Source organism: Leucoraja erinacea, chromosome 4 (genome assembly GCF_028641065.1).
Source record: "Leucoraja erinacea ecotype New England chromosome 4, Leri_hhj_1, whole genome shotgun sequence".
NCBI classification, from domain to species: Eukaryota; Metazoa; Chordata; class Chondrichthyes; order Rajiformes; family Rajidae; genus Leucoraja; species Leucoraja erinaceus.
The window spans coordinates 68,517,476-68,543,554 of record NC_073380.1 but is presented as its reverse complement, the minus strand read 5'-3'; the positions used below and the strand labels follow the sequence as shown (position 1 = coordinate 68,543,554).

At 41.6% G+C, this 26,079-nt stretch overlaps 1 protein-coding gene across 6 annotated transcripts in view; it reads right to left on the bottom strand.

The window, feature by feature from the left end:
- Window positions 1-26,079, bottom strand: part of LOC129696527 (putative leucine-rich repeat-containing protein DDB_G0290503) — a 402,087-nt gene that overhangs the window by 44,904 nt on the left and 331,104 nt on the right. For all 6 annotated transcript variants that reach the window (XM_055634522.1, XM_055634523.1, XM_055634521.1 and 3 more), the window contains 4 exons: window positions 20,485-20,594; window positions 12,980-13,054; window positions 9,889-9,982; window positions 9,419-9,489 (listed from right to left, as the gene is read on the bottom strand). In XM_055634522.1, the coding sequence (XP_055490497.1) occupies window positions 9,419-9,489; window positions 9,889-9,982; window positions 12,980-13,054; window positions 20,485-20,594 (350 nt within the window). The remainder of the gene's footprint in view (window positions 1-9,418; window positions 9,490-9,888; window positions 9,983-12,979; window positions 13,055-20,484; window positions 20,595-26,079) is intronic.

Genomic DNA, 26,079 nt, shown 5'->3' with positions numbered 1-26,079 from the left:
GATATAGAATGTTAAACTAATAGAGATAAGAGTAAAGTTATCAATATTCAGGTGAAACAAAGTTTGAGTTTTTATCTTTTCTCAGATTTATGGCAATGTGTTGATGATCGAAGTTACAACAATTGGGTTAACAATGTGAAGTTACAAGAAGGGACCGATTTAAAAAAAAAAAACACATTCGAGAATAAAATAATACCTGCACTTATCAGATCATTTAAAACATAATTTATGGAGCTATAGATATCACAGAATTAGGACAATAAATATCCATATTTATTTGAATTAAAATTGATTAAATTTGAACTAAACGTTTCCAGAGGATAATTGTTTAAAAATGGAACATGGACTGAACTTAGTGACTTTCACGTATCTCAGAAGATAAATGTAAGGTAAATGTAAAGCGTTTGCGCAAAGAAATGAACCGAGGAATAGTCAAATAGGTTTTTCTTTCTATGTTTTCTCCCGTTCTTAGGGTTCAGTGAGATTCAATTTATCTTGAGTGTTATGCAATGCAGATATTGGGAAATTAAGTAATATTGCTTCTAATTGAAAAATTACAGAACAGCATGTATAACTATAACTTGTGCTGCATAATTTTCTGGGGATCATTACTGCTTAATGCCATAACATATATTAAAACTGTAATGGATTAACTGGCAGACAGCACATCGATTGCAACTTATGTAAACATTCAGTATTGCAAGCACTAAGAAGCCCATAGTGCCGAAGGCAGTTTTAAAATTATAACGCAATAAAACACATTGAAACAGTCCCTTTCAAAGCAAGCTTTTGTTTGGCTGATGTACAGAAAACAGTAATATCTCTGAATTTTGGAAGTTGCTAAAGCCAGTGAACTAGTGTCTAAACAAAAACTGTACAGTAATTGTTAGCATACCAAAGAAAAAGAAAAAAGGGGCCCAGACCATTTTATTTCTGGCTTACTGCCCAAAATATCAAGCCAGATGCTTTTTTACTTATCTGGAATCAGCCCTGAGCTATCATTTTTAATAAGTACATTTGTATTAAAAACAGCTCCTTGAAAATAATTTCCTCTGTCATTGTTTTTATCTCTCAGCCATATTTGTGTATATAGTAGTTCTGTTCATCAGGTTTTTTTTAACCCTTACGGAAGATTAAATTACAGTAATAACTAGATTCCACAATAATACCAAGTGCTGGTTCTTCCTCTGATTTTATTATTATTTACGATTTTGCAAACCATGTGCCTCATTCAACTGATCAGTAAAATCAGTCAACAAATATTTCACAATCAGAAATGTTCTTATGAACTCTTCATTTTGCCAAGAAATAGAGTTGTGCAACATGAAAAAGAGTGCTGCAAAAAAATCTGATCTAATTTCAATAACTCCCAGAGTAAGGCATGTTAGTGATCAGTTCCAGATAAATAGTGCAATTGTGAAATTTGCATCAGATATATCCGATGCGACCTGAGGATTTCACTGTAAAGTTCATCAGTAGGAATTCAAAGCGCCACAAAATAGCCGTCAAGGAAAAAATTAAAACAAGGAGCACCTCGGGGTATTTTGTTGCTTTTCTCACCCTTCAAAGGAATCTGCTGTTGACGGCACTACCTCCAAACACACCATGTTCTACTTGCATCTCTCGAAATAAATAATGTATTCACGGGTTCAGGTTTCACAAAGGACAGTTTGTCATTGCAAAAATATGAACAATCCTGTAGGAAGACCTATGCTCGGTGGCTGTCAATGTGGGGGTGAAAGTTATGTTGATATCAACTTCCTTGTCACAGGATGAATCCAAGTGGCCACAACAGATCTGTGCCATGTCCTTTAATTTAATGGAATCACAGGATGATAACTGGATAGAAGGTGGACATTTGGTCGATCATGCCCATGTCAGCCCTCAACCATGAGCAACTTACTAGTTCCCCCCACTCCAGCCTGTTCTCCACACCTTGCAGTTTTAGCATCAGTAAGACCAGTGAGGCAGGTACTTGCGAGCCCCATACTATGGCCTTTGGGAAATGGAAAAATTAATAAAACATTCCCCACAATTTTGAAGTTACAGAATTAATGTGGAGAGAAAAGGTGAATGAACACAAATGTTATGTTTTTATTAGTTTGTGTTTCTTGACGTGTGCACATATCTCATTAAGGAAAATTGAGTCTGGACTGTCATCTAAGTATGGGACCCTCACCTCCTGTAATGCGGGGTTACTTGTATCCATGATAGAATACATTCAACTAGTTTGATTTCAGTGAGGAGGAAGTGGCATCACATTAGTATTATTGACCTCCAATGAGAGAGCCATTAACTGAACTCATACTTTACGGCTCCTTTATAAACCTGACCATTTCACCATCAGGAAAGGTTTTCACTCCCGCCCTACCAGGCTTCCATGTATCTTTGACTGAATAATGAAATTCCTGAAACCTGCAGCATGCCTTTTGTTCCTCAAAACGTGAAATCAGAAGTTATCCTCCTTGAGCAAGAAGAAGGAATGTCACCATCATTAATAGCAAGAATGGGAGAAGAACTGAGATTTTTGAGAATTAATGAGTAAGTCAAATTTAAAGGGATAGGGGAATATGAAGTATTGGATAAATTTGAAGACAAGAATGAGGATTTTAATTCTGAGAATTTCCCAGAACTGGATGCAGTGTAGCACGGTGGACAGAAATAAATGAAGACTTAATAAAATTTAGGATATGTGCAGTAGAATTGAAATTTATGAAGCGTGGATGCTATGAAGCCCAGGGATATTCATGCAAGACGTTTTAAGATAAAGGCACGGCTGGAGGCTTCAGGAATAGATCACGTAAGGGAAGATGGAGAGGAAATATTAGGCAGGCTGCTGTCAACAATGTTGGTGATCAAATGAAAATGGAGATCAAAACTCAACGCACAACCAAAAAAGGAGAGCACAAATCTTCTGACTTGGTGGACAGGGAGGAAAACAAGTTAGTGGGAATGTAGTCATTCGCTTTGATGGTAGTGACAATCAAAGACAATGACTCCAAGTTTTCCAAATATTTCATTATAGACATCACTGCTCATTTCATGCTGGAATTTGGTCAAACTAAATATTAAACGATTGAAAAATACTGGAGGGGTTTTGATGAGAAATAGCTGAAAGTCATCATCAGCATGGTTCAGGACAAAGAGGAAGTGGGAAAGGGCGGCTCAGGAAATTAAAGTGAATCCCAAAATTTAATTCTCGGCGCCACATTCCTTGGACATGTTCTACCAGATCCTATTGTGTATTCCCATGGCATTGGCCCTTCTTTTAGCATTTTTGTATTTGGCATTCACAAACGAAGCAGTGAATCTTGTCATGCATTCCCTGTGCTGGCAGCTGAGTGTCAAAAAAAGGTCAGGAGATCAATATGGCTCTTTTTTAGGTGGCAAAAGTCGCATATGTTTTTTAAACTTGCATTTTCATTGCAACCTGACGCTATCTGTTTTCAGTATTCTGTGAAATCATAGTAGGCAAGGGGTCACGAGGCAAATGTGTTGTCACATGGAGAGATATTGACCTCTTTCTTTCCCAGACCTAGCTGCCCTTATGGCCAGTCTACACACTACTGAGTCTGGACATTAGTAGGGAAAGTGGTAGCTGATGTGGAATAAACACCCTGTGAATAGCAATGTTACAAAATTTGACATTTTAAAAATCAAGTCTGCATTTTATCCCATCAGATAAAGCATAAAAAGAAGTTTAATTTGACATCTAATTTACTGCATATCTTCAGTATTAAAACAGTTATGGCCATTTTCATACTCTGAAATTAGCATATTGTTCCCTATTGCTTTTCCATTGACTTAACTCAAAAGCTGTGATCGAGGACAGTCAAAAACCCATAACGTTCTTAAAAATTAAGATAACTGAATGAAATTTTCAGTTATTATAGATTGAAGCATTCTGAAACAAATATGAAATAATCTTACTTGGATTACCTGAAATTAAAGCATATAATTAGTTAGTTACCTAATTGTAGCTGATTACAAAATTCAATTACTAGATCTAAACATCTATCCATTTCTTAAGAAAATAAAATGATTAACATTTTTAAATAGCCTAAGTGTCCAAATAACATTCACACATGAATTCGCAATATAACATGATTTTTAAATCTCGTTGTCATTAATTTATAGGCCAAATGGAAGGAATTTAATGTTTAATTCCCGTAATTTAATGGGCATTTAAATCATCTTGCCAGTGGGTTTTTGTGGAACGCGATTGATTGGAACGTTGTGGTTGCAGTGAATTTGAACCCCATATCGGCAGGAAAAACACTGCTTTTCATTTTAATCCAGCAATTAAATCGTCCCGCGACCCACGACCCATGATTAATCTCTGTTCATTTGAGCAAAACAAAACAAAACCTGACCCGTGCTAGAGGGTCAAGTTTAAAAGTGGTGACTGGGACCCAGGGATGTCTGTTAGCTGGAGATCTGAGCAGGAGAGCTCTGTCAAGTGAAATCTGTTGAGAGCCATGTCTTAAGACAAAAGAGGGAAAGGATGCTTCTCTGAGACCCACACAAATGCTTTTACCCTCCCTGTCCTAGGCAGACCCCAATCATATACAGAGCCTGGACCAACTAACTTATCTAGCAGCGAGGGATGAATGAACGAATGAAGGAATACTTTATTGTCACATGTGAAGAGTCACAGCGAAATTCTTTGCTTGCACACCCAAGGTATCCAAATAATCGCCACATAAAGGGCGCTGACGAAGTTACAGAATATCCCATGCCATATCCTTCTTTGTTCTCGCACCCCCCCCCCCCCCCCCCCCCCATTCATGGCGGTCCCCCCACACCTGCTCCTCCTATGTTCCCCCTCCCCCCTCACAGAGACCTCCCGTCGGGTTTTCTAATCCTGCATCGCCTGGTGGATTTGATTAATGGTGGAGGAAATTTATGGAGATAAAGGTATGGTCGCTGAGATTCCCGTGTGAGCTGCCTGTTTTGGAGCTTGCTATTAGTTTATTTATCCCCTCCACAACACTAAAATCACCGAGTCACTTTTAACTTAAATTCAAGAAACGTGGGGAAGTTAATAGTGATGTGTTAAAGAGAGTCCATGCTACAGAGGTGTTGCTGGAGTCTTAAAACATCAGCCACCAACACTATCTCTGCAAAATCCTTCAAATCCTTTGGAAGGATAAATTAACCAACACCAGGCCAACATCCCCTGGATTGAGGCCCTAATCAGTTGATCCATGAGGCTGGCCACAATGTTCACAAGCCCAACACCAAATCCCTGTCCATCCCCTGAAACAAACATTTTATTCTCAGTCCTGTCTTTAGAAGTGATCATCATGTGAATGGAGGAAAAGTTTCAAGAATGAACTTGAAGCTTTCTTGGGAAGAGGTAACATTCCCAATGAATCCTGATAATGCCTGACCCGTGACCATTTAACCTGGAGGAGAAGCATTCCGATGGTATTCAGACCCTTTGAGGCCATGCATTGAGACCATAACGTAGCTCTGCATATGTACCAGAGGAGTAAGCCAACTCCCAAACATCCAGCACCTGTAGAAGAATCTGTGGTTCCACATTAGCCTCATCAGTCACCTCAGAACCCAACAACCTAGAGAGGAACCTGAACAAGTGTCTCAACCCGAAACGTCACCCACAACTTCTCTCCAGAGATGCTGCCTGGCCCACTGAGTTACTCCAGCATTTTGTGTCTACCTTCAACTTCAAGAGGAAATTAGTCATCCCCAATTCCAAAGGAATGTCTAAGAAGAACAATTAGACATTGTGGGAATGATACATTTGTGTAGCATAATGTGATTTAAAAAGCTCACCATCTGACTTAAACATTAGTAAAATGCTTAAGTGTCTATGTTTTTAATTAAAGTGACTATATTTTCCATCTATTTCTTTTAGTTCTTTAGTTAAGGCAAACATACGGGCATTTACTGTATGTCAAGGGAAACAGTACTCATGCAATTCAAGGTCTAAAATACCTTGTTTAAATGCTCAGCCTCTGCTGTCTTCCTTACTTTGTTTGACGGGTTAGTTCAAGAATGTTCCAGAAGGTATGCTCAATGACCTATGCAGCTGCATTTCATCTCTTATACTGTAACAACAACTGCCAAACAGAATGTAATATCCTGTGTGGCGTGGCACTTTACAAGAAAATAATTCTTCTGTTGGAGTGGGTATAATGAAATAAGAAAAATTACGATATCTAACTTAATAACATCTGTTTGGAGATAAGAAAACAAACAAGCATATTTTCTCGTTTTGTGGAAAGCTAAACAAAGATTAGCAAATATCATTAACTTGGTGAAATCGACATTAAAAAGATTCAATGGTCTTTGTAGGATGTACTTACTGGCATTAAATTAAGATTATTCCGAAATGATTCAGAATCTACTTAGAAATTTGCGATTGGCTTCGGGACAGAAGAAGCCTAGAGAATATATTTGAAGAAGAAATCGATGACAAGTGTTCATTACTATCTAATACTAGTTGGCATTTTGGAATCAACCCCCAGCCCTAAACCCAACCAAGGTACATCCCTTTCAACCTAACATTTTTGTCACATATGGCAGCTGGTTGAAATGGAGAATAAATTTAAACAGATAATTAAATCATAGTCTGGACAGTTAAATTTGACTGTTGGACATAACAGCAAAGCCTCTTTTAGGAAAGAAGAGACATCTGGAGCCTAATTCAACTCTACTTAACATGCAAAACAGTAGACTGGGTATGATAATGCTGCTGGGCTAATAGCAGATGTCCCACAGATGTTAAAGAGGAAAAATACATCTGACAAACAGAACAAAAATAATTAATGGACTAAAACCAATATTTATGTTGTGTTAATAATTTATTTTTGGTAATGAAAAGTTACTCTACAATAAAAATTTGGGCACACCATGCTTGTTTCTTTGGTTATTTTAACATAATCAATACTTTGAAAGGGCAGGGTAGGAAACCCCATCCATTTGATATATGATACTCTAGACAGAACCTTTGCAACTGGAAATGACAACAGTTTTCAGGGTCATGACCATGAAGTAACCAGGTTAACATATTCAATCCTCTCTGATGCAAAGAATAAAGGTCTATATGTTACCCCTTATCTGAATGAAAGGAGGCTGTCATTTGGATGGCAGAGCAGATGAATCTCCAATTAACAATGAAAGATGGGGAAAGAGGTGAACCCTCAGAAAGCATCTGGCATTGATGGTGTACCTGTCCACATTCTTAAAACTCGTGTGGACTTTCAGGTGGAATTTGTGTGGACATCTTCAACCTTGCAACTACTAAGATCCGAGGTCCCCACCTGCTTTAAAACAACACCCACAACGGGCTACTGATTGGGGATGATCAGCCATGATCACATTGAATGACGTTGTTGGCTCAAGGGGCTGAATGGCCTACTCCTGCACCTATTGTCTATTGTCTAATACTGATGCCTAAGTAGACCCAGGTCTCAATGACTACTAATTAGTGGTGATGAATTGCTTTGAGAGGTTGGTTATTGTACATTTCAACTCTTGGCTTTGCAAGGATCTGGACCCACAATAATTTACTTGTTACTTCTACAGATCAAGAGGGGATGTGATTTTGCTGTAGTTCTCAACTCTGTACTTGACCATTTGAACACGCATATCAGGTTATGGTTCGTCAACTACAGCTTAGAATTCAACACCAACATCCTCTCTAAACTTATCATCAAACTCAGAGAACTGGGTTTCTACTCATTCCTATGTAATTGGACCCTTGCCATCCTCATCAGCAGACTACAATCAGTATGAATCATTAATACAGGAGTACCTGAAGGTCGAGCAGGAGTCCCTTGTTCTACTTTCTTTATACCCATGACTGTATAGCCTGTCAAAGCTCCAATGCCATATTTAAATTAGCTGATGCTATCACTGTTGTTGGATGAATAAATGGTGAAGAGGAGTCAGATAATAGGAGGGAGATTGATAATCTGATTGAATGGTGCCAGAACACCAATCTTGCTGTTGACGTCAGCAAGACCAAGGAACTGATTGTTGACTTCTGGAAAGAAAAGCCAGGGATCCTTGAAGTTGTCTTCATTGATGGTGGAGACCAACAACAGCTTCAAGTCTCTAACTCTAAAAAATTATCCTGGGCCCAACACATTGATACATTCACAAAAAAAGCTCATCAATGCATCTACTTCCTTGGAGGATTGAGTAGATTTGCAATGTTGTCGAATACGCTATCAAATCTCTACATGTATAGAGAGCATACTGACTGGTTGCATCACAGACCGTTCGGAAACTCAAACACCCAGAAATGAAGGAAGCTGTAGAAAATGGTAGAATTATCCCAGGAATAAGTAGGTTTAACCTCCGATGCGCATTTGTTGGCACTGGGCCTGCACTCGCTGAGGTTAAGAAGAATGAGGCGGGACCTAATTGAAACAGAGAGAATAGTGAAAGGCTTGGATAGAGTGGATGTGGAGAGGATGTTTCCACTAGTGGTAGAGTCTAAACTAGAGGTAATAGCCGAATTAAAGAATGTTCTTTTAGGAAGGAGATGAGAAGAAATTTATTTAGTCAGTGGGTGGTGAATCTGTGGAATTCTTTGCCACAGAAGGCTGTGGAGGCCAAGTCATTGGATATTTTTAAGGCAGATATAGATAGATTCTTTATTAATACAGGTGTTCGAGGTTATGGGAACAAGGCAGGAGAATGGGGTTAGAAGGGAGAGATTGATCAGCCATGATTGAATGGCAGAGTGGACTTGATGGGCCGAATGGCCTAATTCTATTCATCATGCCCTTATGACATTTCCCAATCCATCATGGGTACGGACCATCCATAGTATCACAAATAAATAATTATTTTCAACATATTTCCATCCATTACACATATAACAAATTCAGTTCATGAAAGTATATTATGCGTCTTCTGAGGTGCAGTTATTAGGATTATTGACGGGCTATTTGCTAATATACAAGACTGGGTGTAATTTTGTGAAAATGATTATTTATTCAGAAATGGTGATCATTTTTCTTATATTCTTTTAAATTAGTCTTTTGCGACAGAAGATTCAGAACTATTGCCAAATATTTAGACTGTAAGGGTTAGAGGTTCACCTTTAAACACCAGCTCTAAACAGGTCCTGCAGTTTTGGCACCAGGTACATTCCCCGTCGAAAGCTTGGTTCTATTCAGATCCAATAACTCACATCAAAATTGAGCACTTTAAAATGCTATGGTATTCTTTAGTAAAACATCATTCTTTACAAAACAACAATGATTTAAGCAAAAAATGTATCAATGTTGCTGCTAAGTGGACTATTAAATGTCATTTTCAGTAATCCATATATTCAAGGATTAGCACAAAGTTCATGAACTGCCAGGCAGTAGCTTTCTCAATACTATGCCATAAAATGCAGTAGGTATTTAAGTGCAGGTATGAAGCAACTACTTACTCTTGATCTTCCTGACAACTTCTGAGTTGATTGAGCATTGTTTGCTGCCTGGCAGAATTATTCCGTGTTGCCTGTTAAATAGAACAAAAGGTTACATGCGTTGGCTCTTCAGACTATTACAATTTATCAAGCGCTAAGTAGATGAGGGAATCGCACATTGTACAGAAATCCAGTATTATTTCATTACTGAAACAAAGGTCTTTGCTGAAACAATAAAAAATAGATATTTTAGATTGCATATTTTAATTGGAACTAGTTAAGCAATGATTAGGGTTATTCATCAGTCAGGAAACAAAATAGGGGAAATGTTATCAACTCACAATTTTAGAATTATAAGAGGGTACAACAGAATATGAGAAATGCACAGTGGATAATATTAATTACTGTTGAAATCGGAAAACGCAGTTGTAAGTGTCAATGGATCCTGGAAGGAAAAATTACTCAATGAAAATAGGATATGCTTTACATACCCTTATTTGTTCTGTTTCATTTTTCCCTTCTTCCAGCTCATTTTTCACCTTCTTCAATTCTTGATTCAAATTTTCAATGGCTTCCTTTAAACAACTGTAAAATGATATTTAGACCCTAATCTATTAAAACTGTTTGCATTACAAAGATTTAATCAGGAGCAAGATCCTTACTGAAACCACAAAATTACATCACTTTGGATCATTTTCTTTCAAATTTTTGAATTAAATCTCAAGAGGTCATCTCATATACCAAATTGAGTTTGCCTGGTATCCAGCAATCTAATTTCCAACAGATTTCTAATCTGGCCACAGACATAGCAGGGAGAGGTAATATGTCATGGCCCTGCTGTACTCATTTAGGAATGCCAGCATTTGTCTTCCCACATTGCCATGGCTTAGCCTATTAGTAACCATACATGGACTAATGTCACCCAGTCTTTTCAGTTTCAGAGCTGCTCTAGGTCTGTCCATAGGACTTTTAGCAACACTCCCACTGAAAATGCTGCTGCTAGCTGCACCAGGAGGCACCAAGGTAGAAAAAAAAGGACATTAAGGAAAATTGCAAGAATTATTGTCTTATATTTATATATATAGCCTGGCATGACTTCATTTATAAAATTGAACTGATATATTTATTTTGTGGTGACTTTTATTTTTGAAGTGAGACAAAAGGTTGGTGACAGAAGGTAAGGTGTGGGAATTTTGATGAATGTGGAACCAGGATTTTGGTTACAGGTTTTTGATTCTAATGTTTTCTTCACATGTGCCGCCCCATGAGGCAAGAGAGTATCAAGGCTCCCTCCTCTCTCCTGTTTATTCCTCATATCGCTGCTCCTAAGACTGTTCACAGTGCAGCTAATGTCAAATGTTCTTCCCTTAGAATGGCAAGAATCTGTGACAAACAACATACCAATGCAAATCTTGGCAGTCACGCCATCAGGTACTACAGAGCTTCTTCACATTTTAATTTAGGTTATTGTTGACTCTTTCATGTTTCATGTGGCGGCACAGTTTCTATCGAATGCCTGATGGATGCCTGGTTATGAAATGCAAATCGCCCGCGCTACCTGTAGGCTGCTGGTTGTAAGCTTTATATGGATATTCTCCATGCACTAGTTCATCATGATGGATAGCAAAAGGAATTGCCACCGAATAAAAGCATTATGAGTGTTTTCAGGATATTGTAGTGGTTTATTATTGTCATATGTACTGAGATAGTGAAATGCTTTGCTTACATGCTATTCAGCCAATTGATATTTACATGTACAATCAAGCCATACACAAGTACAGAAGGTAGTGCAAAGAGAGAAATGCCAGAGTGAAGAATATGGTGCTATTGCATTATAATATTACAGCGTCAGGGAAATTGCAGATAAATAAAGTGCAAAAGCCCAATGAAGTGAATTAAGATTATGACTACATCCTTGGTTTACATGAGGTCCGTTCAGTAGTATGATTCTTGGTTCATGGTTTCTTGGTCTTCCAAAATATTCCAAATGGACTTTAAACTGGAGGTGGTGGAGGGAGGACTTAAGCCAGAAAGGTTTTAGGGAAGAAAGAGCTACCTTAAATTTAGTTGCATCTGGTTGGGTAACTATGGTAGGGTGAAGATTATTCCATGCAGTAATTGTGCGGGGAAAGAACAAATTGCTGTACACATCTGTCTTGGTAGCTGGAATCTCAAATTGGATTGAATGCCCTCGTCTGCTCCTAATTTGTTTGGGTTTGGTGTAGGTTTTGTAATCTATGTGGAGCTGATCATTTAACATTTTGTAAAATCAGGTCAAACGGTGAGCTTCACGTCTGTCTTGGAGAGGGTTCCACCCCAGTGAATTCAGAAGTTTGGTTACACTCTCTTCCCTCTCATAGGTGTTAGTAACAAATCGAGCTGCCTGTCTTTGGACACGTTCGATGGAAGAAATGTTTTTATTTGTGTATGGGCCCCATGCTGCAACTGCATAGTCCAAATGAGTTCTAACGAGGGTGAAGTATAGCTTCCCCTTGGCAGAAGTTGAACAATGATGATGATAACAGCAGGAAAGACTTGCGAGATTAAACTTGAAACATAGAGAGATATTAGAAATCATAATGACAGATATGAGGTGATGTTATTGTAATCTCTCAACTCAAGAAAAGATACAGGTAGATCATTGCAGAACAAGAAATTCTAGTGTGTCATAATTTATTAAATCATTGAGTCAGATCCTTGCAATGGCCATCGGTAGATCAATCTCCATCTGTTGTAAACTTATGTAGGGTTCATGGGCATGTTTGACTTGCAGAGCCAGTGAAACAGTGATGATGCCGAACAGGCATTCAGGATCGAAGCTGGTCACCTCAGTCAGATTAGTTTGTGGGTTGTGTAGTCCTTGCTGACAAGCTAGAAACTAGTGGAGCAAGGAGGAGGTTGTTCACGAGGAGCAAGTTTGGGAGGTTGTGCCTGAGAACATGCTGGATGAAACAGTGCAATTCAGAGGAAGTGCATGCAAGTATTGTTTGCCTTTCATTGGAACATCTACCCCACTGTTATTGAATACAATCTGCGATCTAATTCACTTACTCTTTTTTCAAAGCCTTTTCCATTGCATGGGTCCATTCTTTAATCTTGTGTTACTTTATTAAATGTGACAATATTTGATTAAATCACTAAATGTTCAATTTTAACAAAAAACTATGAGGTTTTAATTCTTTTATGTTTAACCACAATATTTAAACCGGGTTAATTATCTTCCAACGAGTAACACAAAATGTTGTACTATCGAAACAAAGATTCAGGAAATGCTAAGCATATCAGGCTGCATCTGTGGGAGGAGAAGCAGAGTTCAAGTTGCAGACTCTTTGTCAAAACTAAGAAGGAGACAAAAGAAGCTGCAGGGAGGGTGGTGGATGGAGGTAGATTCAGCCGGGATAAAACCAGGGTGACCATGGGGATAATCTGTACATTAGGATATCTGGTTATCGAGCGAATGTGGAGCAGATAGAGAGTAGAACATGGACAAAATAATGTGTAAGCTGCAAAATGCGGATCAGGAAGGTAAAATGTTATATTAATGTCAGTATTTATTAAATGCAAAAATGTTTGATCGCTTACATATTATCCAAAGTTAGGCGTGAGACAAGTTGGTTCTGTTCGTGGATCTTTCTACCCAAAATAGCATTTGCAATCCTAAAGAGAAAAACATAATGTAACATTACTGTATACAATTTAATATACAATTAATGACATGACCCTTAATAGGAGAGATGCATAGAGGGATCTTGGGGTCCAAGTCCACAACCTGAAGTAGCAACACATGTAGATAGAACAGTAAAGAAGGTATATGGTATGTTTACTTGAGTATAAGGCTTCTCCGCTTTTTATGACACTGGTCAGGCTGCAATGGGAGTATCGCATTCACTTTCTGATCGCTCCATTATAGGAAGAATGTGGAAGCTTTGGAAAGGATGCAGAGGAGGTCTACCAGAATGGTGGCTGGATTACGGGGTATCAGCAACAGGGTTGGACAGACTGGGATTGTTTTCTCTGGAATGTCGGAGATTGTGGAGAGACCTGATAGAAGTATATAAAATTACGAGAGGCATAGATAGAGTAGACAGTTGGAACCTTTTTCCCAGGATGTGGAAATCAAATACTAGAGAGCATAGCTTTAAGGTGACAGGAGCAACATTTAAAGAAGATGTGCAGGGCAACTTATTTTGCACAGAGGTGGTGAGTGCCTGGAACGTGTTGCCAGGGTTGGTGGTTGAGTCAGATACTACAGTGGCAGTTAAGAGACTTTTAGATAGGCATATCGATATGAAAGGAATAGAGGGACAGAGATTATGTGCCGGTAGATTAGAGATGCTCTTGGCTACGTTTAGCTCAGACATCGTGGGTCAAACCCTATTCTTGGTCTATCTATATTTTCCAACAGATGATCATGTTGCTGAATTTACTAAATCAGAAAATTTAGTTATTTTAAAATAATAAAATTGATCTCTTTGCCATTGTGCTGAAATAAGCAACACATTGCACAATTGCCTTTCCTCTCCACCTCCCTCTCTTGGTGATTGCAAGAATTATTGTCATGTCATGTCATGGAAGCATTGCGCTGCTGCCATGAGACTCTCTGTGCCAAATTTGCCCAGGTGACCGGAATGGATCAGGCTGTGGCTCGGTGCATCTTGGAGGACAACCAATTGCTGCTGGAAGTAAGTACCAAGCACTGGGAAGAAACAGTGAAAGATAGTGGACTTCAAATGGGAGTGATTGGAGAAAGCACCCTGCTTGCCTGCTAGATTTTCACTTACTGTAATTGCAGGAAAAATGTTCCCAATGTTGGGGAGTTGAGAACCAGGGGTCACAGTTTAAGAATAAAGGGTAGCCCAGTTACGACTGAGACAAGGACAAACTTTCTTCATGCAGAGAGTTGTGAATCGGTGGAATTCTCTGCCACAGTGCAGTGCAAGCCAATTCGCTGGATGTTTCAAAGGGAGAGTTTTACATTTAGTTCTTGGGGCTAACAAAATCAAGGGACATGGGGAAAAAACAGGAAAGAAGTACTGATTTTAGATGAAGCCATGATCATATTGAAAGGCAGTGCTAGCTCAAAGGGCCGAATGGCCTATTCCTGCACCTATTTCCTATGTTTCTATGCGAGTATATGACAATAAAACTTGATCACTTGATTTTGAACTATTCATGCATGGTGGAGGTATAATGTAGTCATAGAGTGATACAGTGTGAAAACAGGCCCTTTGGTGCAACTTGCCCACACCTGCCAACATGTCCCAGCTACGCTACCTGCTTTTGGTTCATACCTCCAAACCTGTCCTGTTCATGTACCAGTCTAACTGTTTCTTAAATGTTGGGATGGTCCCTGCCTCAACTACCCCCTCTGATAGCTTGTTCCATGCACACACCACCCTTGGTGTGGAAAAAGTTACCTCTTAAAAATACTTCATACAAAAAACATTGAAATCATACTTCTGCAATGCACTCAAACATCATTTTAATACATCAAATTTCAAAAAGTCCCTACCCTGGGAGGGGGGACACCTCCCTTCCATGCCCTCTCCCCACTCGCTTGCTCCACTCCCTCACCGGGTAACCCCAAGGCCAGTGATCAGTGGTCGCTCAGCCTCCCCACTTTCAAAAACGCTCCGTGGCCCCTGGTTCACACGGAGAACACTGCCAGATGTGAGTGGGGAACTGAGGCCAGTTGTTCGTGATGTCTGGATCGCAATGCTCAGCGCTTCATGTTTCGGAGTTGGCTAATGTTATTGATTTGTAATTAGGCTGATTTGTAATTAGTTGACAAAACCTTAATTTATTAATCCGGAATATCCAGGGGGATGGGATAAGTGTAATATTAAAATTACATGCAAGGTGTCAGGCTGTCTGTCACAACATACATCCCCAATAACCCATTATTTCCCTCAGTTAAATATTGGGAAGGTAGCACTATTGTCATTTGCCACTCAACTATTATGTTTGTTTACCTCACTGACTATTTCTAAACCCCCCTCCCCGATTCCTTTGACAGGTTGAATAGATATGTCCCCAATCTCGTTGTTTTATTAATTGAACGCATAGCTGAACATCCTCAAGCAGAGTAATCAGATGGAAACTGATTCAGATGCGATATTTAAGAGCTTGTTCAAAAAAGGGGCATATTTTAAAGGAGTGACAGAGATGCTTGCAGGGGAATGTGTGAGGAGATTATTATTTGTCCTTAGTTTTAGCTTGAACCAGGACATCTGAAGATTCAAAGTTTAATATAGTAATTGTGCTGATACTGACCCCAACCAACTACGTATGAATATCATCCATTCCGGAGATTTTACTTTTAAGATACCATTTAAACTTGATTTGGATTTCAATCACTTCAATGTAAAAGTAATTGGGAATGGGGAGCATTGCAACAAAAATTTGCGCTCGGTACACATTAACTGTAATATAATAATGTATGCATGTTGGTAGGTGCAATCAAAACAAAGATATTTTTTATCATTGTTGTGTCATGAATACCACAGAAAATAATATGTATTCTCAAGATTACATTTAATAGAATAATTTTGCTTAAATATATAGTTATTGGACTTTGCATTTTGGAGAAGTCCTAGCTGAGAGGAAGACAGCAAAATACTGAAAATATTCGGGGGTGAAAATGACTTCAGGCCAGTTTGTTTGAAAAATGAAAGAAATGGTAACAGAATACTTATACAGCTGAGTGAGCATAATTTTATGGATGAGAAATTGTGTTCAACCAATTGATGACTTCTTTGACAAAGTACCTAGTTTGTTAGATAACAAGGAAGCCAATGGATGTAGCAAATTTTTTAATATATAATTTGGTCTGTGAAGTGCCCCATAAAAGATTACCGCATTAGATAAGCACCTGTGGACTTGAACGTAATAGGTTAAGTCCAGGGGGTCAGATATGGGGCTTTATGTGTGGGCCAGATACATTGTCAGTGCAGAGGGTCTAGGAGCAAGGCCAAGTGTGCATCCAGAGTCAAGGTCTCGAATAGTACTTGGTGGGCAGTCAAAGCTGGAACCAGGGGGGTATTCAGCACTGGGAACCTAAGCAGGTAAGCAGCTTTGATCAGGGTAGAATTGGGGGCCGGGTGTAAGGCTGGACAGGGTCAGGAATGAGAGAGGGTATGCAACTGGAGTCAGGGTCAGGAGTAGTACCAGGTGTGCAGTGAGACCCAGGTTGGTCAACATGGGCCAAGTGTTTGATTATAATCTGATTTCCATACATGAATATACTAAGATCATTCATGTGCTGCACATGTTGATCAAAGCCTGGGCTCTACTGTGGAATGTAATTAGTAATGTAATTTAGTCTAACCTTATTCATAGCTAATCCAATTTAAAGCATATATATTGCATTCAAGTGTAAGTTAAAAGACTAGCTACAGTATGCACCATATTGCACAATTTCAAGCTGAAAAGTGCAAAAGCTTCATACCATTGGGAGCGATTTTACTTATGTTCAGAAATCCACTCCTTGGTCAACTATTTCACCAGATTTTGATAAAAATTGATCACAAAACTCAATTTTTTAAAATCTAAATGCCGCTCAGCAGCTGCTGATGTCACAATGCCCACATGCCGACCAATCCAGCCCCACCTGCCTCCGGCACATATACGCTCGTGCCACACCACCCGCAGCTGGATTCCCACGCCGCCCGCTCACTCCATCCCCCCCCCTCCCATTCTCAAAATGTTCTGCAGATCGGGGGGTCACCGGAGGTCACAGCCGTTCACCGGCAGCAGTTATTGTTGCGCGGGGCATTACTCCCTCTGGGAAACCTGAAATTCCCCCGTTGATTGCAGGGACAGGAGGCTCTCCACGTCACCCGAGGTCGACCCCGTCCGACCCGCCCGCTCACCGAGTTCATGTCCGCCCTCTCCCTCTCGCTTCCCCATCCTCCTTCCCTCTTCCCCCCTCCCTCCCTCCCCCTGCAACCGCAAACCCAACATGCTGCCAGTCACGCCTCTCAAAAGTCCTTTGATTATACCCTTGCGAACCCCCCCCCTCTCCCCTCCTCTCTCTCTCTCCCTCTTCCCCCCTCCACTCTCTCTCTCTCCTCCTCTCTATATCTCTCTCACACTCCCCTCTCTCTCACCTCTCTCCCTCTCTCTCTCTCTCCTCTCTCTCTCCCCTCTCTCTCCCCCTCTCTCCCCTCTCTCTCCCCCCTCTCTCTGTCCCCCCCCCTTCCGCACCCCCCCCTCTGCCTGTCCCCCCCCCCTGTTCCCCACCTCCCTGCCCCCCCTCTGTCACCCCTGCCCCCCTCCCTCTCTCCCCTACCTCTCTCTCTCCCTCCCCCTTCCCTCCCTCTCTCCCCCCCCCCTCCCTCCCTCTCCCCCCTCTCCTCCCCCCCCTCCCTCCCTCCTTCTCCCCCTCTCCCCCCCCTTTCCTCTCTCCCTCCCTCTCTCTCCCTCTCTCTCCCCCCCTCCCTCTCTCCCCTCCTCCCTCTCTCTCCCCCCACCCTCTCTCCCCCCCCTTCCCCTCCCCCCCCTTCTCTCTCTGCCCTCACTCTCTACCTCCTCCCCCCCCTCTCTAGATGTGTCTGCGAGTTGGGGGCTATGCGTCAGTAGATAGGGCGACTATGGGGTAAAAGGAGCAAATTAATAATACTAATATTGCAGGGGGTAGTTAGTTTGTGTATGGGGGTTGTTAATGTGTGTGACGCCACATGCCACCCCCCCCCCCTCCTTCAACCGCACGTGGGGGGAACAGACCCAACGGGTCTGCACTTAGTCTAGTTAATAATTAAAATGGACAATGAAAAATGCTGTATCTAATTTCTAGAAGACAAGAGGGTAGATGTAATGCCATTGGTATATGAAGTAAACACTTGGAGCATTGCAAGACGTTGGTCAGTAAAAATATGGAACTTCGTTCCATAAATGGATTTAAAATCAAAATACAGGACTAGCATATATGAGCAGCTTGGTTGGCATGGATGTCTTAAGGGCCTGTCCCACTTTCACGACCTAATTCACGACCTCTGTCGAGTTTGCCCTTGACTCATACTGTCAGTATTGTCCGCACGAGGTAGTACAGGTGCACAACCTTTTATCCGAAGTTCCAAATAACGAAAAGCTCCGAATAGCGGACATTTTTTCGGTCCTTGAAGAAAGGTCCTTGAAGACGTTCACCGAGGGCGGCCCGCAGAGGTGACAGCGGAACCTCAGGTCGGTCTTCGAAGAAAGGGGAACTAAATCCCCATTCATAAAAGAGAAGGTGAGGGTATATTGCGCGGGAGGGTTAATAATTGACAATCTGCTGCTGCCTGCCCGCTGAGTTAAAAAGTTCCCACGGTAGACTCATGATACACAATGTATCGTGAGTCTTGCGTGGGAACTTTTTTAAAGTCAGCGGGCAGGCAGCAGCAGATTGTCACTCCCTTCAGTTTCACCCCACCTACACCCCTCTGCTTCCCGGCCATGTGTGTGATACCTTCCCTCCCCTCTCCAGCTCCCCGCCCATTGCACCGGCGCGGGGGCTTTGCACTGTCTTCACGTCGGCGATGCCTGCAGGTCAATGCCAGTCACCGGAGACGTCAGGACCAACGGGACACCGACCCCCAGGCCCACTGCAAGCACGGAGATCCCAGAGACCCACAGCCAGCAGCAGCCCAGCCCCGTTCCAACTCCAGAGGAACACGCTTCCCGTAGGGACAGAAGCTGATGGTGTGCAAGGTACGTCTTGGTCTTGGGGTTGCGGATGAGGGGGCGCAGCTCGGGCTGTGACGTCACCGGCCACCCCCCTGTACAGGAGCTGAGACTGGGAACTGTGGGGTTGTTTGCAGTTACAGAGGGAGGGGGCAAGGGCGGTACAGTTCCCAGTCTCAGCTCCAGTCCAGGGGGGTGGCCGGAGACGTCAGGACCAACGGGACACCGCCTGCAAGCACGGAGATCCCAGAGACTCACAGCCAGCAGCAACTCTAGCCCAGCCCCGCTCCAACTCCAGAGGAACCCGGGTTGCGGATGAGGGGGGGCAGCTCGGGCTATGGGCGAACTGCCACTTGTCGCTGTAGCGGCGCATCGGGGAGCGGGTTCCTGTTGGTCCTGACGTCTCCGGCCACCCCCTTGGACAGGAGCTGAGAGACGTCACGACCACCAGAAGCCGCTCCCCGATGGGCCGCTACGGCGACGTGGCAGTTCGCCCACAGCCCGAGCTGCGCCCCCTCATCGGGACAATGACCCCCAGGCCCACTGCAAGCACGGAGATCCCAGATCAGCAACTCCAGCCCAGCCCCGCTCCAACTCCAGAGGAACACGCAGAAGCTGATGGTGTGCAACGTACGTCTTGTTCTTGGGGTGGCGCAGCTCGGGCTGTGGCCGAACTGCCACTTGTCGCCGTAGCGGCCCATCGGGGAGCGGATTCCTCTGGAGTTGGAGGGACAGGGAGACACAGCGGCTTTTGAGAATGGTGGGCAATCACTTCCAAAGTTCTGCCCACACAGTCAGTACACCTCTCCTACACTTGTCTCCCGCATTAAGATCATCTCGCAGAGAATGATCCCAGCCTAACCCTCCCTATTCTCTCCTATTCTGCAAGAAAAAACTACATTGAAGACTCAAACTCGCGATCGAGTAACTGCCGGGATCTATTCGCAAACTCGAGATCTTGCGGATATGAGCCGAGCACTCTACCACTGAGCCAGCCGTTAACATCTATGCTAAAAATCTTCCATTCCGAAAGCCGAAAAATTCTGAATTACGAAAAGTGTCTGGTCCCAAGGCTTTCGGATAAAAGGTTGTGCACCTGTAGGAGGTTGTAGGAGGTCGTAGGTAGGACATAGGTAGGTCGTGTTGCTAGTCGTAGGTACTCGTGGCATCAAATAGGTCGTGCCATTTTTCGAGCTTGATGAAAAATATCAACGAGGAAAAAAAGTCATGAATTAGGTCATGAAAGTGGGACAGGCCCTTTAGGCTGATGGAATGTTTCCATATTGTACGACTCTTTGACTCTAAATAGATATGATTTCATATATATATATATTCTTATGTCAAGACAGTATGAAAGCATAATGGGCCAACTGGCTTCTTTCTTTGCTGTTGGATTTCATTATTAAACAACAATAATTTTTCCTCACCCTTGTTCTGCGATCCACTGTTTAACACTTGAAACCATTAACTCACTTTCTTCATGTAGCCGACTGTTGTCACTTTGTGCACCTTCCAGTGCTTGTTTCTGGGCTTCCACCTAGGTGCAGACAAATCAAAGATGGAGATGAATCTTTTAAATTTCAAACTCAAGTCCATCCCAGTATTACTTCAAAAAATGTCCCTGCATCTGACAGTTGCAATTGCCAATTTCCAAGATCTTTCCTAAATTTGTTTGCAATAGTTCATTTGAAATGATCCTTCGCTGGTGTGGTTAAAGCTCTTCACAAAGCAAGCAATTTGATTTAGAAATTCAAAATTTGCTCTGAAATTCAGTTGTATATTCAATTTTTTCAGCAATATGCAACAGATTTTTTCAGGATTGAAATGAAATAAAGCAACATTTCCAAGTTAGTCCACATCACTCCAGAAAAATAATATGGAGATATTTTGGGCAATGCATCCTTGGACCCTTGATGTGATTTCTGCTTCTAGGCAGATGTGATATTACTATCCCTCATGCAGTCCACTTTTTTTAAACCATTGCAGTGGAATATGATCTGTGCTCTTCCGAGAGTAACCATTGTGGGGCACTCCTGGGTCAATTAGGTTACCCTAACAGTACTGGACTGGGACCCGCATCATATAAGTCCCTAATGGGCCTGTCCCACTTACGCGACTTTTTCGGCGACTGCCGGCATCCGTCATAGGTCGTTGCAGGTCACTGAAAATGTTCAACATTTTGAAAATCCAGCGGTTACCAGAACAAGGTACGACTCTTTGGGCAACTACTCACGACCATACAGGCTTCACCCCGCGACATGCAGCTGGAGTATCGCTTTTATGGTCATGAGTAGTCTCCTTAGTCGCCCAAAGAGACGTAGCGTCTTTCTGGTCGCCGCTGGATTTTCAACATGTTTAAATTTTTCGGCGACCTGTAACGACCTATGACGGGTGCCGGCAGTCGGCGAAAAAGTCGTGTAAGTGGGACAGGCCCATTACTTTCATCTCGAGGCCACACCTGCATTACTGTAACTACTACCTCTTCTTCCTCTGGAATCACTCTGATCTCCGTCCTACAGTATTCCTCTGAAACCCAGGTCCTGATGAGACTATGACAAGATTAGGCTCCTAATCCCTGATTTCCCTCTTCCATGAGCTCCAAAACTCCTAATCTCCAAACTCTTTGTCTATTCCAGTGTTTCATTTTCAACCTAATCCTTGGCACAATACATCTCACCTCCTTCAATCAACACAGCACGTCTCTGAAACATCTCCTCTTGACCTCACCTCCACATTATAACCATATCACTGCACAGAACGCAAGCATACTGTATGATAGAACATCATGGCAAACATGATTACTGCACATTTCTGCTTAATTTATAAATGTTATGCACAGCTAACAAGACTCCATGGTTTATTGGTTACATACAAAGTGTTAGGCATGATATCTATGGCTACTGCTATTTAAATATATCCGCACTTCTTAAATTGGGGTTACAGGAAGGAGCAAGTTATTTAAAAATGGAATCTTTGCTCTGATGCTTTGTGCAATGGTTGTGCACCGAGATTATGATTGTATGAATGAAAACGAGTAGAGTTGTCCTGTATGTTGCAGAGAGAGCAGGAAACTATCCGAACATTCAAGTAATAGTGGGAAGTAACAACAGGAGTTTTAGATCAGGAGTGTAGCTCTAAGGACACGGATGCAGCAAATGAAAACGTTTGATTATCTCACAAGTTCTCAAGCTGACTGAGTTTATCTTAGGATGTCATGCACCACAATTAAATACTCCCCATTGCCTTCTTTGCTCAAAGATACAAATCTCAGCCCAGACAGTCTCTTCAAGTAACTATAATTCACCAGCCCTGACAACTTCCTCTGAATAGCTCTCTGGGCCACCTCTAGTTCAATCACATCCTTTTCCTAAAACTGAATCTAATATCACGCTCTATTTTGTTGGACTTGCTTTGTACTGATTAAAAAAAAATCTCAAGAGACCCTGTTTGTCATCTACATTCATGGTTTGATTTGAATAGGAGTTATGATTAATAAGCTTGCTGAAGACACAAAAAATGATATCGCTATTAATTGTGAGAATAGTCATAGACTCCAGTATGATAGAGGGTGCACAATTTGTGAAATGGGCAGAACAATGGCAATGAAACTTAATCCCAATAATATGTGAGATGATGTAGCTTATTGTACATGTCCAAGGATCCCTGAATTTAACAGCACAGTTGATAAGGTTGTGAAGAAGACTTATGGACACTCACCTTTTTAATGGCCATAGAATATAAGAGAAGGGAAGTTATAATACTGATTCATAAATCATTAGTTTACCACAGCTAGAGTACTGTATACATTTTTGTTGTCACACATTATAGGCAATAAATAATTGCTCTCTAGAGGATATAGATGTTCACCTGAAAGTTGATTACGATAGAGCCTTTCAGTAATGAGACTGGATAAGTTGTGTTTTACCTTGGAGGTTGAGTATGGACATGAGGTATAAACAATTATGAAAGGCATAGTCAAATATTTTCCCCATAACAGGGGATTCTAAAACAAGAAGGCATAAATAAGACTTTAGAGACTTAGAGGGGATCTGAGGAAGAACGGTTTCACCTAGAGGGTGCTTGGAATCTGAAATACAATGTCTAAGTGGTTGGTGGAGGAGGCAGCATTAAAATTAAACAACATTAATAATTCACAACATTAAACCAAACTCTGCAGCTAAGCACCTAAATTGCCAATGAATAGAAGGCAAACTATGTGATGGTACATGGGATTAGTATAGATACTGTAAGTGATGGTTAGTATGGACAAGATGGGCCAAAGAACCTATTCTGTTCTGTACGACTCTACGTCTTAATTTGTGCTCCGACACCCTTTGCTCTGATGCCAACTCATTTAATGGCAAGATTGTTAAAATCTCCCAGTGGCAGTAGCTTGTTAATTTTGCACCTCAGAAGTTTTATCTCAGATTGTGGGAGCCCTATAAAGCATTCTAATCACTGTGATTGCCCCAGTAAACCTATATTGACACATTTGCTTTTATTCATAGTATATCATGGCTCCTCACAGTACTGAAGTTTTAACTTTGCTCCACCTTTACAGATGCTGCCTGAACGGATAAATGTTTTCTGCATTTTCTGTTTATCTAACTGATTTCTAAATTCCACAGTATTTCGTTTTATTTTCTTCACAACTATAAATGATTCCTTAACCAATATTATGCTTCTCCCTAATTTACGCTCTAATCTATCTCCCCAGAAAGTCTGGTAACCAGGACTATCGGTTGTCATGTATCATGCTTCAGTACTTGCCATTGTTATACTCTCACTCTGGTAAGTAAGAGCCTTACATACTCTGTCTCCTGAAATGCTTTAAAATAAAGTACAAATAATTACATTTTGTTTAAATATGTTTTTTTTTAATCTGCAGTGTTTGTTTCCCTGTACAGTTTTATCTTTTAAAATTTAACTTTGCTTGTTTTTCTATTGAAACTCCTGCATCATTCCTCATCTCCCTGTCTAGTTTTGTTTAGTTTAGAGATACAGCATGGAAACAGGCCCATCAGCCCATCGAGGCCAAACCGACCAGCGATCCCCGCGCATTAACACTATCCTCCACACTCTAGGGACAATTTACACGTATACCAAGCCAATTTACCTACAAAGCTGTATGTCTTTGGAGTGTGGGAGGAAACTGAAGATCTCGGAGATAACCCCTGCAGTCACGGGGAGAACGTACAAACACCGTACAGAGAGCACCAAAGTCGGGATCGAATCTAGGTCTCCAGTGCTGCAAGCGCTGTAAGGCAGCAACTCTACCGCTACGCCACCATGCCACCCTGTCAAACCTGGATCTGTCAAACAGCCCCAAATCCTCTTGTTGGCATTTGCAACATTTCTTTCAAGGATATTGTTTCCAATCCTAATAGCATGCAACATGTCTGGTATATGCATCCCCTCTTTCCCCCAGAACTGGTTCCAATGTCACAAGAATCTAAACCCATTTCTCCTCTAACATTTTCCAGTTACAGGTCCATTTGCACTTTGCTTTCTCTATTAAATGGAATGCGACAAGACAGCAATCCAAAAATGACTCGCTTTGAAACAAAGAGCTTTATGGGCCTATCCCTCTTAGGCGACTTTTTAGGCGACTGCAGGAGACTTTGCATTCGCCACATGGTTTCCACATGTTCGCGGGTGGTTGCCGGGAAGTCGCCTTCATGGTCGGGAGGAGTTCTCGCATTCTGGGAATGAGTCTCGACCTCATTATGGTCGCCGAGAATTTTTCAACCTGTTGAAAAATTAGCGGCGACTAGAATGAAGCCGCCATGGAGATTTGCGAGAATTCTCGAGCTATAGGTGGGTTGCAAGGAGGTCCTAGTGGGTTGCCAGGAGGTCGAAGGTTCTTGGAGGTTCTCGTAGGTTGGAGCCGGTGCTGACCGGTGAATTTCATTGGCTCATTGGGGGGGGAAAAAAGGTAAGCAGTGGTTTTCAGAACCAAGGAGCCGACCGGTAATGTTAAATGTCCGCCAAGCTTTACAGCCGTGTATCTCTGGCTTCTTAAAAGTTGTCTCTACTCCCCCCTCTCCCCCCCTCTTTTAAAGGATTTACCGTACACTGTGCTAACCGTCTTAATTACAGCGCCAACCTTCATGTTCATCGCGGGAATTTTTTTAGATATCGCTCCCCCACCTGTCCTGGCCGCCGCCTTTGCAATTTGTTTGTGTGTGTTCCACTCTGACAGTCGCCGTTGCAGTTCCCGGTTTTTCAGGCGACTGCCAGCAACTTGACAGTCGCCGGCAGTCCGCTGAAAAATCGCCTAAGCGGGACAGGCCCGTGAGCTCTTCCATCAAATAACCCTTTGTGCACCTGTGGTTCTGTGGGGGACAAGAGGGTTCTAGGTTTCCCCACATGACACAGTGTTTGTATTTTGTATCTCTATTTAGCATTAACTAACTTTTTCAACTTTCATATCTGGCATTTTTTATCCATTTTTTAACATTGTTTATTTAGTTAATCTGCTTAAATTGTTATTTAATACATTATGTTTGATTTTCTTATCAATAATTAAAGAGAGACACACATCAAACCTGTGACAGACACACATGCTGATCATACGTGGATGACATATGCAGACATATTTGAATCTAATTTTAATCAGGGAAAAATGTGAGTTGGAACTATATTCAGGAACTGATGTGAAGATAATACTTTTTTTCTGTTGCAGCAACCATTCCCAGCTACAAATGAAATACAGACAATAGAACAGTTTTGCATTTACCACATTAGTCCGTTAAGACTCATCAATCAAAGGCTGACTCAGATTAAACACCAAAGGATTATTTACTAAAAGAAAGATTGCAACTGTTCCCTGCTGCATGATCAACTATTTTTATGACTCAACTTGTGTACCAGCAGGAATATAACAACAGCTATATTAATAAACATTGGGACCCATAAATTCAGGGTTCAATTTTGGTTGTGAAATTACTGCAATATTAGTGGTTGAAGTGGGAAAAATTGTTTGAGAAAAAAGCCATTTACGTCAAATTATCATCTTGTCC